The sequence below is a fragment of the Benincasa hispida genome, unplaced genomic scaffold (genome assembly GCF_009727055.1).
Source record: "Benincasa hispida cultivar B227 unplaced genomic scaffold, ASM972705v1 Contig285, whole genome shotgun sequence".
Classification (NCBI taxonomy): Eukaryota; Viridiplantae; Streptophyta; class Magnoliopsida; order Cucurbitales; family Cucurbitaceae; genus Benincasa; species Benincasa hispida.
Window position 1 is genome coordinate 920,887 of NW_024064780.1, and position 17,751 is coordinate 938,637.

Below are 17,751 nucleotides of genomic sequence, written 5' to 3' on the forward strand. Positions count from 1 at the left end.
AAAAAAAAAAAATGCTCATTATGTAAGGGAAACATTTTGGGCTACTTCTTACAATTTCCCATTTTACAAGCCTACAAAAATATCTTTAGAAATTTGACTCCCTAGCCATCCGGCGGTGGCGTTCGTCAACGTCGAGTTCTTCCGGTCATCCAAATCCACTTTCCAATTCATCCTTCACGAGAAACCTCCATAAACCTCCGACTCCGACGACTATTGCGTGAGTTTTCAGCCCTAATCTCCTTCTACTGCATCTTCACTTAGCCGCTATCTTGCCCGGAAATGGTGTTGCTTCAATCACTCTGTTCGCCTTTAACCAAGAATCACTGGTAATATATCTTGATTGACCGCGGAAGGGAAGAGGAGGAGGATGGGGGATCTATATGTGTGGCTTGTATCATTCTTCTTCCTCATTGCTCTTCTTATTGTCCTTGTTTATCAGGTAAATCCGAAACCCTAGTTTCTCTCGCATTATCTTCAGTTCGAGTTCGTAAAGTAGGATTGAAGATGCTTCATATCGAAATTCCGAACGCGGATTCATTTTACTACAATTTCTGAACATTAATTTGAAGTAAATTAGCATTTCAATGCGCGTTTTGTTAATCTCAAACAGATTAGGGTTTAGCGCAGTTATGATTAACATATTCTTCTTCACCTTTCAATTTGAAAGCATTTTAGGATGATTGACTTCAAAGAACTCATTTTTATGTAAACATTTTTGTCAAAAATGGTAGAAAATACTTTTAAAAAACTATTTGAGTTGTTTCCAAACATCTATTTTTTTTAAATTAAACACTTAAAAGTATATTCTAAACCCGCGCTCTGATTGGATTTTGAGTGCTCCAGTAGCGGCTAGTAATCTTTGTTTTTGTTTTTTGTGTTGTTATTATTATTCTTTGGATTTCGCATCGAATTGTCAATTGCATATCATGCTCTCTAGTTTTCTTGCTTTAATAATTTGCACTTCTGATTTCTTTTTGATGGCAGTAAATTGTTTGAAGTTTATTTGTCAATACCTGTCCTTTTGATCTTGTTTGTTATGAATGGAGTATAATTAAAGTTAAAAATTATAGCATATAGTCTTGAAAGATTATGGATGCAATGAGTCATTATAACATGTTGACTGATTCTCAATTTCAACTTTCTAATGTTGATCCTCAGAAAACCTGTTGGTAGAGGCTCAATTTTCCAAGAGGCTGGCAATGATTAATGAGCTTGTAACGAAACATATTGAGCAAATTTAATTAACATTTTAGGACGTTTTGAAATCAAGTTTTCCTTTTGTATTTATGCATATGAATGGCCTCTCTTGAACTTTTTAAGTATGCAGGATCAAAAATAAAGTTCTTGTTTTTTAATTTGTTTTTATTAACATTATCATCATCATTATTATTTTGTGTGTAGCTCATGTGCTTGGCGGATCTTGAGTTTGATTATATCAACCCTTATGACTCTGCTTCTAGAATAAACAAAGTGATTTTGCCGGAGTTCGTTTCTGTGGGAGTTTTGTGCCTCTTCTATCTTTTAACGGGGCATTGGGGTATGTCAATGATATGTGGGCCCTACATATATTATAATGTGAGACTGTAAGTATTTTCATCCCTCACCTTTGATTGAACTTATTATCAAAATTAAGAATATCTTACATGATATGTACAATACAACCAAAAAATCCATGATTTTAAACAGTTTTGACCATATAGGATATATGCTTCTGATTTTTAGCTTTTAGAAAAACCAGAGCGCCCCATTGGTTTGACCCAACGTAAGAGATACTTGGTGTTAGATTTGATGATTATTCGCAAGGCTAGCTTACTGTCAGTGGATAGCATAGATCACGTTAGTATGTGGTTGTAAACTGTGGCTGCTTACAATTGTAGTTGGGATGTGATAGGAGACTGCTATTTGGAGAATATGTCTTCCAATACGTTTTGTTAACTACGAATTATTAACTGTCCATGATGTGTAGTTGCATAAGGAATATGGTTGGAGCTTGCTTTATTTCCACCTCATAAAACACACGTGGTAGTATAGAGTAGTAGCAGAACTTCCTTGGTTCAAGAACTAATTTATCATGTATTGCAGTCATCACATTCTGTATCTAAATGTATTCTTGATTCTCAAGAACTAGAATTAATGAATGCCAACATTTAGGTTGTGTGAAATTGGACTATGAGACTATGATTGAGTGGTGAATGCACTATTCAGAATATTTTGAGTCAGAATCTCTCTTTGGCTCAAAGTTGAGGCGCATCCTATATTAGGAAATAATACTGAGCATTTTGAATATTTTAATATTTTGGTGTTATAACTCGAGTAGTCGGGTGGTCACTGCCATATTCATTGCATTTTTGCAGTTCCACAGGATATGGATAGAAACCAAAGAATCGTAATTGTATTGAAATATAAAAGGATAAAAGAATACGATAATGCCTCTTTAGTACTCTGAAGCCAAAACCAACCAAAGTGCTGTCTACCTTCATTCATCCTTTCCCACTCCTTATATTCATAACCAACTCCTTTATTAATTACTAATATTCCCTTAGCATTCTAAATCTAATAATATTACTAACAATCTTCTCATATTACATTCCTAACATTACCTTACCCCTGAGACGCCGCCTTGATAATAATCTGCATATAATAATATACTCATTAGTCTTTTTCATGTGATCAGGTACCTACGAAGACAGCACCTGATAGATGTTACAGAGATATTCAACATGCTAAACTGGGAAAAGAAGCAACGGCTTTTCAAACTAGCCTATCTAGTTTTCCTCCTCTTCCTGTCTATATTTTGGTATTTTGAGACGAGAAAGCCTTTTCGTGTTGTTATTCTGTTGTTTTTTTCTAATCTTAAATAGTTAAATGCCTCTGACCGAGTTCGCCCGATACTTGTCATTACAGGATGATATATTCTGCTTTGGAAGATGATGAATGATTTGAAACAATGGGTTGCATGCTGTTGATTGTATGTCAATGGTTGATGCCATCGGTTGTGAGTTGAATTTCTATCCTTCAGTACCTTTTTTCTCTGAAGCTGCTGCACTTTGCAGATTGCAGTGACATTCTTGTTTGGGCTGGGAACTTCATTTGTATTTTGGACTTTAGAGAGAGGTTTAGAAAGCAGATTTCACGTCAATACTGTTCTGTTTAGGTACTTTTCATGATTGAAATAACTATTATGAATGATGTCCCTCTCTCTCTCGGACACACCAGCAATCAATTTTAGGCAATGGTGTTTCCCTTTGTGAGTTTGAAGTCGATATAATGATGCTATGGAGGAAGGCCATTGTTTCTTGTAATTCTTCTTCTAGTATTACTGAGTAGAAAATCATGTTTGACACCCAAATTTTGTAGGGTTAGGTGGGTTTTCTAATGATTAGTTGAGGTACATATAAATTGGTCTGGATAGTCACGGATATTCAAAAAAGGATAGAAAATCATGTTTGAGGACATTATTTGTATTTTGTAGTCTGTTTTTTAGACAGGAAAAGGTGATTGTTTGCTGATGAAAGTATTTCTTTTGAAGTGGAATGATGCTACCTCAACATCTAGGTACTATTTGGTTAGATAATTAACTTTAGAATGAAGAGTCTAGTATGGAGTTTAGTTTCCTACAACACACAAAGATGCCTGAGACTATTTGACTCTCATCTGTGTAATGCATGCCAAAGATGGGTGGTTAAGTCAATGTCATGAAGGAATTTTGACATAATAACAGTGTAGGTGAGCATCAGCATGACATGGCATGGAATGTTTCATAATTTAAGCAATACGTTATATTCATCGTCTGTCAATCGTGCGAGTTGTAAAAAACAACTCGAAAAAGTAAGAAACCATAATGAAATTGATTTTGTTCTGCTATACTATCAATCTTGTATTTATCATTATGTCAATCACGAGATGTGTAAGAAACCACAATGAAATTGAACCAAGTTGATTGGTTTTGTTTCGATCTACCAACAATTTTGTTTTTCAGTTTAAGCCAAATTCGATAATAATTTATTTTTTCCTCAGTTTCAATGTTATTATAACATTGTAGGTAAATTGTTCCAAACGAATAACTCTATACATATATTAAAAAAAAGACCTGTACTTAAAATGTGGTTATTTTGACCTATTTGAGAAATGAAATTAAATGAATATGGGTTTATGGAGTGGCAATGTCTAAATTATTAGGGACAAAAAAAATTATTAAGACATGTTATTACATTACAACTAATAATAAAGACAAAATTGAGACTTTTGATCACCTTTTAGGAATTAAATTATTAGGGTTTGGTTTGGTAATCATTTGATTTTATCTTTATTTTCTAAAGTTCTATCTTTTTTATCAATATTTTTTTACGATGATTTGCATCTTTCTTAAGAACAATGGTTGAATTACTAGTCAAATTTTTTGTTATCAAAATTTGGCTGGTTTTTAAACTATTGGTGAAAAAGTAGATAACAAAAGGAAGAAAATTGGAGGTAGAAGTAGTATCCATAGACTTAATTTTCAAAAACAAAATGACTACTAAATAGAGTATAGGTTTTTGAGTTTCTATAAAAATTAAATTAAAAAACAAATACTTTATTAAAAATAAAAATCAAAATATTGAACACCCTTTCACTAACTTTTGTCATAAGAGATTAGATCGTTAGAGTTACTAGGAATTCGAATAGAGCTGTCCATTCTTGCAATCTCAGCTCTTATTTCTCAGTGGACTTGGCTTTTGATGGATTATCCACCCTCTTTGATTTTCATTGTTTAAGTTTCATACTCGAGTCTTGTAAGGCCATGTACATCGATTTTGATTAATGAAGCTATCCTCTTCGAGGGGAAAAAAAACATGATTGATGTTAAATNTATTATAAAGTTTGGTTGAAGATGTGAATGTTCTCTTGCATTCATTGGTAAAATCATGTCAATTACTGTCCATTCCATTTTTATTTTTTCATATATAAATAGGTGGATAATTTTATGAAGATTTATTATAATTTTGTAATTAATATTACTTACTCTAGATATTAAATATCACTATATTTATAATTATATTGATATAAATATTAAATTAATTCCTAAATTTCAAAATTGTGTCCAAGTTTCTAAACTTTGATCAGTAACTAGTCCTTTGAAAATTTCCAACATTCACAAACTTTTAATTTTGTATCTAATAGATTACATATTAAAAAATTCAAAAATAATTATTTTTATTAAGACATAAATTTTAATTTGTCTAATTGAACCTTAAAATTCAAAATTTGAAACTAATAAGATCCATTGATTTTGAAAAGAAAAAAGAACACTTTCTATTTTATTTTTTTTATTTTTTTTAAAGTAAATATGACCTGTTTTTTCTCAAGTTAAGAAGAACCACTTGCAACTCAACAATATTCACCATTCTAGATATTCAAGTCAGATGAGATACATTGCACAGTGAAGGGTGACAATACAAAGTAAAACTGACTGGATGCAAAATAAGTTTTAGAAGCAAAATCAATAACTACAAAAACTCTAAAAATACAATTATATAGTGAACCTTTGATTACCAACATGGTTCAAGTAGGTTTCTCATAAGAAATCTGATCTCGAAATTCCGAGATGGCGTTTCGAATCATGTCAGCTACATGGGGTTGCACAAACATGTGAGTATTATCCAGTATATGGATGATAAATCTATGGGATGTAGGCAAGGAAGCATTGTAATTGATGATAAATTGTGCCATAGGTACGTCACTGCACAAAGGAAGAAATTAATTTATCTTAACAGAAGAAAATGCCAACAATCTATTCATCCTGAAAAAGCAAGAACTTCCGCAAGAATCAATCCAACCTGCCTTTAGCAAAACTAGCATGAAGTTTTGCCAAAAGTTCCAAATTCATGATGGGAAAGAGAGGCAACATAAAATGCATATCAGCTTTGGATATAAAGACTGTTACAGAAATCAATTACCATTATGATAGAATACACAAAGATATTTCAAGCTTTGTGAACTACTACTTATAACAGATTCTCTCACTTCATTGTAAATTGCATAATTGTAGATGAAAAATTCTACTATGTCGTGAAGACATGAACCAAGGGATTTGCCAAAGTCATTGCGCCTTGTTAGTTTAATGGGAAACAATAACTCATAAGTCATACCAACATCCCAATGACCTATCCCAATGTTTAAAAGAGATCATCATCAAGAAAATAGGGAGAAAAAAATGAACAAGATCCCATGTAATAAACAATATCACAAAGTAAGACTGCCACACTAATTCCAAACAGTGTTTAAAAGAAAGAATCCAGAAAAGAAAAAAAAAATATATATATATATATATTTGGGGTGGGTGGGGGATGAGGGGTGTTGGTAAATAAGAAGCTCTGTGCTTTAGAAGGTCATAATAATCACAAAGGGCATGTTGAGTAGGAGTTGGGGAGTGGAGTTGCTCCTTGTTTGACTCAAAGATTTCTTAGACCCACCGTGAGCCCCTACGACTAAAAAATATCGATTTTACATGCACAACTTAGCAACTCCACTCCATGTCAGGCTCTATCTCAAGGTTCAGTAGTCATTAAAAGAACGGAAGAAAAAACCAACAAGATCCCAAGTAACAAAACGACATCACAATGCAAGTTTCAAATCTTTTAAAAGCGATGTCATTTCAATTGCCAAACTAATTCCAACAACTCTATCCCACTGTTCAAAAGAGATCAACCAACAAGAATTGAGGAAAAATAAAAAATGAAGAATCTTATGGCCCCAAGTATTAGTAGATTCACAGTGAAATTTTCTAAGAATTATAAGAAGCTCCATCATTTAAACCTTCATAATAATCACAGACTCTATTCCAGTGTTCAAAAGAGATCAGGAATTGAAGAAAATAACATGACCAAATAGAAGAAACAATAAACAATATCACAATGGAAGTCTCTAGTCTCTTAGAAGCTATGTCATTCAAATATCATAGCAATTCCAAAAAGAAAACAAAATTCCATAATCAAACAGGAGAAAGTGCACCCTGAATAGATATCTATCTTTCAAGTAATGTAGAAGGCATTTACCAGGAGATGAATAGCCCTTTAATGGCATTAACCATGATGTCAAAAACGCCCACCCTCAAACGGCACCAGATCAAATTTAACTGAAATTCAGTCCCTACATTCCAATTTCAAGTAATTAATCAATTCAATTCTCAGAGCTTAATGAGTCAATCATCGTCGATGATTGGCCCATAAGAACGAATTTGAACTTCCATAGAGGAATAAGAAGGAAGAAGAAGATCCGAATTAGAATCAACAAAGTAAAACTGTGTTCGACTTTTGACTTAGCATTACAAGGTTAATTTTCAGATTAATCCTTCCATGGCTGATAAATCTATTCTTAGATTAGGGAATTGGAGAAAACCTATTGTTCTAATGTTGATTGGAAATTGGAAGGCAATAGATTATTTTCAGTTGAAGCTCGAAAAATGATGAGAGACACGGCACTGAGAGGGAATCGGACAAGTAAAGAGAGAAAGAGAAAGAAACCTTACCTCCGGCGGACTGCTGGCGGTGCTACGCGACTAGCCGGCCGGCGGCAGAACGGACGGAGTTGGGGACGGCCTGCAGTGCGATCGGGCGAGAGATAGTAGAGGCGTACGGAAATAGGGTCTGGTAGACCTTTTATTTGTTGATATTTGTAATATTTAAATTTATTTTAATTTTCAATTTCACTTTCCTTTTATCTTCTTTTTTCTTGTTTTGTTGTGCACCTCCCTTTTCTTTTCTTTTCTCTCTCTCTCTCTCCTTTTTTTTTTTTTTTTTTTTTTTTTTAATTTTTATTTTTAATTTCTTTATTTTTTTCTTCTTTTTCTTCTTTTTCTTCTTTTTGCTTCTGTTTTCTTTTCTCTTCTTTTTTTGATTTTTGCATCTTTCCCTTTTTATAAAAAAAAAAAAAAAAAAAAATTAATTTTCTTTCCTTTATTCGATTTTTTTCTTCTTTTTTTCTCATAAAAAATATGAAGATGAAATATCGAACCCAAACTTGAGAGTATCCAATTCATAAGTGACTTAACACCAACAAGTCAATAATCAAATTTGATTATTATAACGAAACATTAAATATAAATAGCAAATGAAAACGGGTTTAAAAGAAACTACTTTTTTTAGTCCACAAATTTGCACCATTTTTAGAAACATTTCTTAAAAAATTGAAATAAGAAATGAGAATAGTTATTAAATATTTCTGAAAAAATGAGAGATGCGAACGATATCAAACAGACCAATAGTTTTTTTTTTTTTCCTTTTTATAGGACTTTGAAAGTATGATATCTATCAGAAATAAACTACAGAAAATGACATAATGACCCAAAATGAAGGGCACAAATTGAAATATTTGTGTATTTGTGTATTGATAATAACAATTGTTAGTGATATTAGTGATATAACTTAGATATATCAGTCAATGTATTAGTGATATCGAATTTAGATAGATATTAGTGGTAGAAGTCTATTAGTGATAAAATTCTGTTATTGATAATTATGATAAAAGTTTATCAATAATAGTCACTGATAGCTTCAAGTGTTAATATTTCAAAGTTGATAGTCAATAATGAAAGTCTATATCAATGATAGTCACTAATATTTTCTATCATTGATAGCTTAATCTTTGTTGATTTTTTCATAGATAATATCCACTTATAGAAGTCTACCATTGATAGCCAACTTAGTGAATTTAATTAATAAAGTTGAATATCGAACTAAAGTGTAAATAAAGTATCTAAAAGTTATCACTAATAGCATGTTATCAGTGATAGAAACTATCAACGATACTGATAATATGTTATTTGATGGTAAAAAGGAATGAGAAAAGTTATCTCTGATAGCATGTTATCAATGATAGAAGCCATCACCGATAACTATGATATAAATGATGGAACTCAAGTGATATCCATATATCGATGATATCAATGATATAAAAGTTAATTCCATTTGATGAAATTCTATCATTAATAGCCACTGCTAAAAGTTATCGGTGATAACTACTAACTAAAGCTATCAATGATAGCCATAGCTGCCAGTGATATTCGTATATTAATGATATGACTTAGGTACATATCAATAAAATGAATGATAATAATGATATTGGTGATATGACTTAGGTAAATATTAAAGATAGTCACTTATAAACCTTTTATTGATAGACTTTTATCACTTATAGCTTTAAATATTAATCTTTCAAAAATGATAGTTTCCTTTCAAAAGTTGATAACTATTTAAAAGTCTATCATTGATATCCACTGATAGTCTTAGGTGTTCCTATTTCAAGTTTGATTCCAATTAATCAAAGTGTATCAATGAAAGCCATTGAAAACTGATAGCAAATTGTAAGGTGTTATTTCAAGTGTTACTATTTTAAGGTTGTATTAATATTTCTCAAATTGAAAACTATCCATGATAGCAACTTATAGTAGCCATCAATGGCTATCTATGATAGCTGTTATTAGTGATAGTTTTTAATTTGAGAAAATCAGAAGAAGAAACGTGAAATGGTGGGCTGCATGTGGACTTTTTAGTCATTTACATATATTGTTATCACTAATAACTACTATCAGTGATACCTAGCGCTAATTTTGTATTATATCCCTAATATATTTATTCTTGTTCTATATATATATATATATATATATTTTATTATTTTGGGTCTGATTGTTATTTGTGCAACCAACTATTTATTTTAATTTCTTTTTTTTTTCCAACACTATTAAAATTGTCAGCCGAAAAACTTTTATTTTTCATAACCAACACTCCTTTTGAAGAATTTGTTAAAATAGTTTTTTCAAGTCCTTCTCTGAAGATAACCCACGATATTCAAATTCTCAAATCTTACGCCATTTTCACAATTATCAAATTTTCCGAATGAACCTTGTTGGATCTTAGTATGGTTTCTACTTCAGAAAAGAAGTTAAAGTTTGGAAAAGATTGAATAAGATTTAAGAAAGATATACGATTGTGGTCTTCTTCGTGGCTGAGATTCCCCTGTACAAGTGCAAAAAATTGATAGTTTGAATGTACGATGAAAAAAATTACATTTTTATTTGAATCTTGGGGTCGACCTCGATCGAAAAGATAATGAGTTCTCTAAAAGGATGTTAGTTTTGAAAGATGAAAACATTTAAGATTATTTCTAAAAAATTTCCAACTAATAATCGTACTTCATTGTGTTAAACTTAATCTCATTTGATTTTACCATTTGATATATTTAGTTTTTGACAATTATATTTGTTTTGTCCATTGTATTTTATAAGAAAACTATCACATTATTGGTCAAATTTCAAAAATAAAAATGAGTTTTAAAAAACTAATTTATGTCTTCAAGAACTTGTTTTCATCTTTGAAAAAAATTCAAATATTTCTTTGAAAAAAAGCTTAAAAAAACCATACTAAAATTTTTTGTTAATAAATAAGAATAAATTTCACGAGAAATTAAAAATGAAATTGTTAACGAATGGGGCCTAATTAACTTACTTTGTATTTCTAGAATGTGTTTACCCAAATTCTACAATAAATAATGGATAATTGTTAGAAATAGCACTCGAAGTTGTACACATTTCATAAAATAGCATCTTTTTCTTGCCAATTGTTTTATTCGCTCGTCTAGATGCATCTCATTGATACTGATACCAAAACAAAAGCTTTAACTTCCTTTAATAACATATTTGAACCACTAACTTTTCAAACGTCTCTAGTTGGAATCTCAACCATGACAATGACGGGAATTGAGAGATCAAAAAGAGGAAAAGTTGAATCCTGGAAATCAAACTGTTTTTAAGTCCCTGAAGTTGATCCGAAGAATTAATTTCACAAGTATGTAGGCACATTTTATTAATTTATTAATTAAATTATTTGTTTTAGGTTTAATGAACTTCATAATTATATCTGGTCTTTATATGGAAGGCCATTTTTAGATGTTAAATAAATTTTGGCCTAAGATTCAAATTTGTTTGAAAAATGATCTTTTACTTACGTCAACCACGTACGAAAGTACCGTCTTGTCTCCAAACCATGCATAAGAGTTTGGTTTCCAAACGAATTCTCGTTCCTTCCTCTTGCTTCTCACTCCTTCATTTTGTTCCTTGTTAGATACAACTGTAATTTTTTTACTTCGATTTTTTATTTGTTCAGAGCTTCCTCTCGATGTTTTATTTTTTTCATTTGTTCAGATTCTTCCTCTCACTTCTCGTTCCCTTCATCTTTTTCCTCATCAGACACAACTGCAATTTTTTCTTTGAGAAAAGAAATCGCAGAACGAAGAAGGGAGAGAAAAAAGTTTGGAGAATGAAAAAGAAGACAAGTGCAGGAAAATAAGAAGAAAAAGAACGCAATTGAGAAAGAACACATAAAAAATGTGGATTTTTTTCCCCAAATTGAGCGGTTGCAAACCAAAGAAAAAGAAGAAGTGCATTGAGAGTTAAAGAGATAATTTCGATATAAGCAAAGGACCAAAATTAATTGATTTTGGCTTTTCTCATACTAGAAAAGTGAAGGTTTCACTCAGAATCAAAGAGAAGTGAAATCTCAAAAGAGTGAATAAGATATATACATACAAATACAAATGTGAGAAACACAGTTTTGGCTTTTGGGTTGGGAAAGTGTGTAGATCTTTTTTTAATATGAAGGAAGGAATTAACTTCAACCACAACAACTCCATTCTTCCATCTCACTTTGGTTTTCTGGTCTCTTTTCCAAAGCACACCTGGGATGGAGATCAAAGTCACACTCCTCGCAGTTATATGACCATAAATGGCCTTGCTTTTCGCATCCATCGCATACATAATATCCTTGTCGAGATGCAAGGTAAAGTTGATGTTCTTCATGGAGTGTATGCTTCACCTTCTGTGGCCAATTCTTTGCCATCGCCTCGATTTCTAACTTCAACTCTTCAATTCGACCAGCATCGAATGGATAAGCCTTAGCACCATAACTTGAAATAAGTTGTATAGCATCATTTGTCACCGTGCGCCCATCTGCTCCGATAGAAATAAGCACCGGCGTACCTTCCACTTGGACCTTGAATTTACGCCTTAACGATGCTTTCCTCGGGTCATCAAATGGAACAGCCAACCACGGCATTCTAGAGAATATATTTTTGAACGATGACTCATCCCTGTCGCAAGAGATGAAGATCACTTCCAGATTATCATCGTTCTTCTTTATATTGTCATATGTTTCAATGAGTTTTGGTAGAAATGCACGACATGGTGGGCACCAATCTGCTGAGAAGTAGATGAGGATGTTCTTACCCACCAGACTCAACACCGGAATCTGAAGAATCAAACATCCAATATAGTTATTTATGCACCAATGACCTTATTTTGTCAAGGAAACTAATTACTATGGCTTTAAGATTAGTACTCATGACCATAAATGCAGTTAAGAAGTTGCACTTTTATCTTAATGGATGTCATGTGAATATAGAATCGAACTGAATTTGAAATAAATTGGATATCCAGTCAATGAAAAACTCAAACCTTGGTTCCATCGTTCTTGATGACAAAATCATGCTCCTCCAAAACTAAGACAGACTCGAGAGTTTGAGCTTCTTCTTTTGCCTTTTCAATCTCTGCAAGCTCTGCAAACTTTTCCTTTGTGAATGGATACGCTAGAAAACCATGCTCTTCGACGGCATCAGCAACATTGGAATGAAGAGTTTTCCCATCTCGTCCAATTACAACCAAGGTGGGTAGCGTTGAAACCTCAAAATATCGAATCAATTTATCACATCTATTATCTCTGAATGGTAATGCAAACCAAGGAATGTTCATTAAAGCTTCTTTATACACTTCTTCATCTTGATCAATGGATATCAACACAATTTCAAATCTCTCCCCCATTCCTTTCAGTTCCTCATAAGCATCCACAAGCTTTGGCGTAAAAGCAATACATCGTTCATATGAAAACAAAGAAAAATAAAGACCAACTACCTTCCCTTCAAGCTCAGCCACAGGTACCTAGCAAGTAAAAAAAGAAGATTAGAGATAAGTTAACAAGTTCTAAAAGAGAAACCTTGAGCAAAATGATTGGGACTCACTTTCTCTCCCTTAGATGTCACTACAAAATCACGTGAGGAAGAGACCAAGATAGATCTTAAGGATTGATTCCTTCTAGCTACTAACTCTTGGTTCATCAATTGAGTGATTTTCTCCGGCGTAAAAGGATACCCGTCAGCGCCGAATTCTTGGACGAAATCAACTCCACTCTCAGTAGACAGTTTACCATTCTTATTAAGTATTATGAGATGGGGTATTCCCCTCACTTTGAACAAGCTATCCAAGCGATCCCTTCTCTCTAAATCAGGAAATGGAACAGCGAGCCATGGCATCTTAGAGAAATACTCATTGAAAGACTTGTCATCATCATCAGATGAAACAAAAATAACCTCAAAATTGTCTTTAGAAGAGAGCTCATTGTACACTTCCACCAAAGATGGGGTGAATCTTTGAGATTGGCCACACCAAGCTGCTGAGAAGTACAAGCCTAGACTCTTACCCTTTAGCATCTCAATCTCAACCTACAGAGTTTGTGATTTAGCATCAACTAGATTATTACAGCTTTTATGGAATCTAGAAATAAAGAAAACAAAAAACGTAAATCAAGAGAAAATCAACATAGAGATTTATGTGGTTCACCAAGAGTGTGTTAACTACATCTACGAGCAGATGGAGAACAATTTACTATTGAGAGAATAGTTTGAATTACAGAGTAAAGGCACCTCTAGAGTTGGAGAGTTTACGTAGTACATTTCTTTAAACCCTAGAGAAAATCGTAAATAATTTAAATATGCCAAAAACGAACTCAACTAAGGTTTTGGGTAAACGTTGCCCCTAGATCCTCGCTGACCAGTTAGCGAAATCTCGTACTTGGTCGTTTGGAGCATCAGATATCCGATTCAAGTCATTCCAACAAGAGCATTCAAAACTCAGAGGGAACCAAATATTAAACATCACAGGCTTCACTTCAACAAGACTAATCCATATCTATAAACATTGGTTTCTCTGTAACTGAGTTTTGCAGACAAATTAAACAAAAAAAAAAAAAAATTAAAGAATTAGCAAAATCTACTTAAAGAGGGTACCATCGGCGCAATTGGGTATGGGAGAAATGGAAAATTAAACCATAATGAATGGAGGAATGGATAGGGTTATGTATGTATGTATACCTTGTCGCCATTGTTGCGGAGAAGGTAGTTTCCGGACTCAGACCAGAACAGAGAGTGAAGAAAATGGGGATGGGCAACGACGCCGTCGAGAGCCGCCATGATCGGAGTTGTTTAAGGTCAACGACAAAGAGAAGATTTCTTCGTTATGGACTGTGGTCAGTCCTACAATTTCCAGGAAGCCGCCTTATGAGACGTTAACCCTTTCTCTTATTTTCTATTACACAACTGCCAAGATTCCTATTTTATACATTTAGATTATGGATAATTTGAATTCTATTTCTAAAAATCATTTTTAGATTATGTGATTAAAAACAAGTTTTTTTTTTTTTTTTTTTTTTTTTATATATATTTTCATACTATTTAGATTTTTAATTTGAAAATTTAAAATGTAAAATATGTTAAATAAAGATAAAAATATTTAGAACTACACTTATTTCATGTTATAAATTCAATTTATTTTTTTAAGTTAAAATATATTTTGTAAATTATTATAAAGAAAAAATTGAATTTTTTGTATGAATGACCCAATCTTAGAGAGGAATGGCCCAATTGTTAAGAAAAATCAATGAAAACTAATCTTTTGCTAACATCATATAGCATTAATTTTTACATTAGGAACGTCCCTTCTATTGCAAAATAATCGAACACGATAATACATTTCAGATGGTGGAGAGCTCTACAATGTAACAAAAGATTAGTTTTCATTGGTTTTTTTTTTTAGGATTTGGTCATTTCGTATTTGTCGTTGGAATTGGGTCATCTGTACCAAAATATCATTTTTTAACATAAAATATGTTTAGAAATTAATTAATAATAGTTTATAGTCAATTAATAATAGTTTATAGTCAAACTAATATTTAGTGAGTAATTACAACTAGGTTTATGGTTTATAAATATAGTGTTAAAGACTATTTTTTAATATTCTATCAAACACATATTTGGAAACATGAAATAGAACACTATTTTCATTGAATCATTTGTTTTCAGATTACCTACTAAATAGGCTTTAAGGAACCATTTAAGTTTAGGATTGTATAGATACATGTAAATTAATATATACATCAATCAAAGATAATTGTATTTAGCTATTCATAGACATTAAAGAGTAATTCTAAACATAACATAAATTAATTTACCAATAGTAAAATCACTCCCACATATATCATTACCAATGTGTTCAACATTGTTATAATCTTAGACCATGATTTTGGTTTAATTCAAATTTTCTAACCAATAATCCAAGCTAAACAATAAAACCCAATATTTAAGTTCATTTTTTATTTTTTTTTTGGGGGGGGGGGGGGGGGGGGGGGGGGGGGGGACCAGTCAATTTGCTTCAATTTATCTCATTCATGCATATATAAGAGAAGGATGAAAAATCCCAACATGGAATATAATAGGGTTTATATAAAGGAATAGAAATCTTAATATACATATACATATAACACAATATTTAAGTGGAATAGGATCAAAATGTTTCAAATACAATAATAAAGCTTGATCACATATAATATTTTTACCAAAAAAAGAAAGAAAGAAAGAAAAGAAAAGAAAAGAAAAAGAAGCTTGATCATATAATAAAAGAGTGTAACAAAATTATGAATGGAAAAAGAGAACTTTAGATTAATTTGAGGTACTACTAACATTATTAGAACAAATTTGAATAAGCAAATGGTCTCTTAACTTCTCTTCTCTCCATCTCTTGTTCACTTTTGCTATGAATTCTTCAATCCTCTTCTCCAATTCTTCATCTTCTTCCTCATCTCCGACCTCGTCACGGTCATTATCTTCGTCTTCATGTTCTTTCTCATTCAATTGCTTGATTTCATCTTCATCATTGAACTCGTCTTCTTTCTCATTTTTGTTGCCATATTCGACATTTTTGTCTTCATCTTCGTCTTCTTCTCTTGTATCTTCACGTTGATCACAAGCGCTAAATTCAATGTCTTGATGAGGCTTATGATAGGGGGATAATTGAAGAGTAAGTTCCATTATCTCAAATTGTTCACGAGGATGTGGCTCATGGTTTCTCATAGTTATGAGAAGAATTATGGAGTTGAAGATTGAGAAAATTAAATGAGGACTAACAAAAAGATGACTACTTAGAAAAATTTGAGATGATTTTGATGTTACCCACAAAATCATCACCACCAAAATTGGTACCAATCCCACCATAATTCTCATCCCCATTTTTCCATTCACTTTCTCTTCATCAATAACTCTTCCTTTCATTGCTATTTATACTTCCCTAAATATATTTTTTTAATTTTAATCTTCTGTAGGGTTCATCCATATTTTTCTAATTTAATAACTTAATTAATCTATTAAGTGTTTTAATTTAATCTTTTTTTGTTTTATGTGTATTGATTTGCTCCTTCTCGTCACCCTGAACTTTAAGATTCAATAATAAAATGATAGTCCAATGTCAAAGTACACTTTTCAGGAAATTTAGTGACACTAAGGCATATGAAAAGAGAAAAAATAGAGAAATTTAAATTAGAGATGTTCATTCAAATCGATCGAACCGAATCAAAAATTCAATTTTTACTGAAGTATGAGGTTTGGTTTGGATTCAAATGATAAAGAAATCAAATTTTTGGTTCAGATTGTTTTCGATTTTGATTTGAAAATTGAATCCAAAATGGATCAAACCGTTTATATCAATTAAAATAAAAAATCAAATTATTTATACATATATGTTATATAATTTTATTATACAAAACTGAAAACAAAACCAAATCGAATATTTGTGGTTTGGTTTGGTTTGGTTTGAAGCAAATAAATGGTTCGATTTGGTTTGGTATATATCCAAAACTGATTTTTTTGGTTCAATTCGATCTGATTGCCATGAATATCTCATCTCTAGTTCAAAGTTTGAACTTCCCTATTTCATATAACTTCAACCTACACTAAACTCATTACACATAATATGGCTTGGGAAACTAAGTTGTGTAAAAAAATAGTAATAACAATAATAAGCTATGTTTTAACTTTTAAATGAGGGAAATCGGAACTTTGTCATCGAGAAAGGTAATAATTATTTTATTGCTCAAATTTACAAAATTGTGTAATTATTGATGGCTTAAAATAGATTCTATTATATGAATAAATTTATTAGGAGAGAGATTATGTGTATGAATATAGATTATAGAATATTAATTTGGCTACATTTTTGTGAAGTAAAGAAAACTTGCAAGCATAATATGGGGAAGAGAATGGGATTATTTGTTAATTAAGTAAAATAGAAGAAAAAGCAAATCCATTGTTCTTGCATTAACATAAGGGCATTAACCCATTTGATTAAATTTATTGCTCCTATTTTGAGGAGAATTTCTAAGGTATCAAATTTTTATAATCTTGGCCTTAAGACTTTTCCTAAAGAAACAAAACTTAGCTAAATAGGGGAATGTATTTCTTTAAACCTATATGGCTTGGATTATAAGAAACTCTTCTTAAAACCATGCTGTTTTGTGTGGGTTAAACATCATTATCCAAATTTCGTTTTGGAATCCAATCATAGTTTTGTGTCGATTTAGATATATAAGACAGGTTTAAGATGACTTTTCAAGTGCTTAAAAA

General features: G+C 31.7%; 4 protein-coding genes across 6 annotated transcripts; 1 reads left to right on the top strand and 3 right to left on the bottom strand.

The window, feature by feature from the left end:
- The first annotated feature begins 16 nt into the window (after positions 1 to 16).
- Positions 17 to 3,302, top strand: LOC120069242 (protein cornichon homolog 4-like). The gene is made up of 4 exons (XM_039020955.1): positions 17 to 439; positions 1,402 to 1,583; positions 2,675 to 2,797; positions 2,905 to 3,302. Exons 1-4 carry the CDS (start codon positions 368 to 370, stop codon positions 2,936 to 2,938), a joined length of 411 nt encoding a protein of 136 aa, XP_038876883.1. The 5' UTR covers positions 17 to 367; the 3' UTR covers positions 2,939 to 3,302.
- Positions 3,303 to 5,360: 2,058 nt separating this feature from the next.
- Positions 5,361 to 7,668, bottom strand: LOC120069196 (general transcription and DNA repair factor IIH subunit TFB5). 2 transcript variants are annotated; one of them, XM_039020880.1, is made up of 3 exons: positions 7,508 to 7,668; positions 7,035 to 7,128; positions 5,361 to 5,719 (listed from the first exon to the last, which is right to left on the bottom strand). In XM_039020880.1, the coding sequence occupies exons 2-3, from the start codon at positions 7,067 to 7,069 to the stop codon at positions 5,542 to 5,544; spliced, it is 213 nt and encodes a 70-aa protein (XP_038876808.1). In that variant the 5' UTR covers positions 7,070 to 7,128; positions 7,508 to 7,668; the 3' UTR covers positions 5,361 to 5,541. The 2 variants fall into 2 exon arrangements, with proteins under 2 accessions (XP_038876808.1, XP_038876809.1); XM_039020881.1 differs by having other exon boundaries at positions 7,503 to 7,659.
- Positions 7,669 to 11,444: 3,776 nt separating this feature from the next.
- LOC120069238 (probable nucleoredoxin 1) lies at positions 11,445 to 14,383 on the bottom strand. 2 transcript variants are annotated; one of them, XM_039020952.1, is made up of 5 exons: positions 14,173 to 14,310; positions 13,814 to 14,014; positions 13,045 to 13,524; positions 12,485 to 12,964; positions 11,445 to 12,278 (listed from the first exon to the last, which is right to left on the bottom strand). In XM_039020952.1, the coding sequence occupies exons 3-5, from the start codon at positions 13,510 to 13,512 to the stop codon at positions 11,646 to 11,648; spliced, it is 1,581 nt and encodes a 526-aa protein (XP_038876880.1). In that variant the 5' UTR covers positions 13,513 to 13,524; positions 13,814 to 14,014; positions 14,173 to 14,310; the 3' UTR covers positions 11,445 to 11,645. The 2 variants fall into 2 exon arrangements, with proteins under 2 accessions (XP_038876880.1, XP_038876879.1); XM_039020951.1 differs by lacking the exon at positions 13,814 to 14,014 and having other exon boundaries at positions 14,173 to 14,383.
- Positions 14,384 to 15,795: 1,412 nt separating this feature from the next.
- LOC120069225 (glutamic acid-rich protein-like) lies at positions 15,796 to 16,404 on the bottom strand. Its single transcript, XM_039020927.1, has one exon. It carries the CDS (start codon positions 16,402 to 16,404, stop codon positions 15,796 to 15,798), a length of 609 nt encoding a protein of 202 aa, XP_038876855.1.
- Between the last annotated feature and the right edge of the window lie 1,347 nt (positions 16,405 to 17,751).

What these genes read in the sequence shown, in the direction of transcription:
- LOC120069238 (XM_039020951.1), bottom strand. Translation starts at nt 14,271, where the DNA reads ATGGCGGCTCTCGACGGCGTCGTTGCCCATCCCCATTTTCTTCACTCT. An exon ending in TCCGCAACAATGGCGACAAG is followed by an intron (nt 13,525 to 14,172) that starts GTATACATACAT and finishes CAAACTCTGTAG; the next exon opens with GTTGAGATTGAGATGCTAAA. An exon ending in TCAAGAACGATGGAACCAAG is followed by an intron (nt 12,279 to 12,484) that starts GTTTGAGTTTTT and finishes TTGATTCTTCAG; the next exon opens with ATTCCGGTGTTGAGTCTGGT.
- LOC120069196 (XM_039020880.1), bottom strand. Translation starts at nt 7,069, where the DNA reads ATGGTTAATGCCATTAAAGGGCTATTCATCTCCTG. An exon ending in AAAGGGCTATTCATCTCCTG is followed by an intron (nt 5,720 to 7,034) that starts GTAAATGCCTTC and finishes TCCTTTGTGCAG; the next exon opens with TGACGTACCTATGGCACAAT.
- LOC120069242 (XM_039020955.1), top strand. Translation starts at nt 368, where the DNA reads ATGGGGGATCTATATGTGTGGCTTGTATCATTCTTCTTCCTCATTGCT. An exon ending in ATATATTATAATGTGAGACT is followed by an intron (nt 1,584 to 2,674) that starts GTAAGTATTTTC and finishes TCATGTGATCAG; the next exon opens with GTACCTACGAAGACAGCACC. An exon ending in CTCTTCCTGTCTATATTTTG is followed by an intron (nt 2,798 to 2,904) that starts GTATTTTGAGAC and finishes TTGTCATTACAG; the next exon opens with GATGATATATTCTGCTTTGG.
- LOC120069225 (XM_039020927.1), bottom strand. Translation starts at nt 16,404, where the DNA reads ATGAAAGGAAGAGTTATTGATGAAGAGAAAGTGAATGGAAAAATGGGG.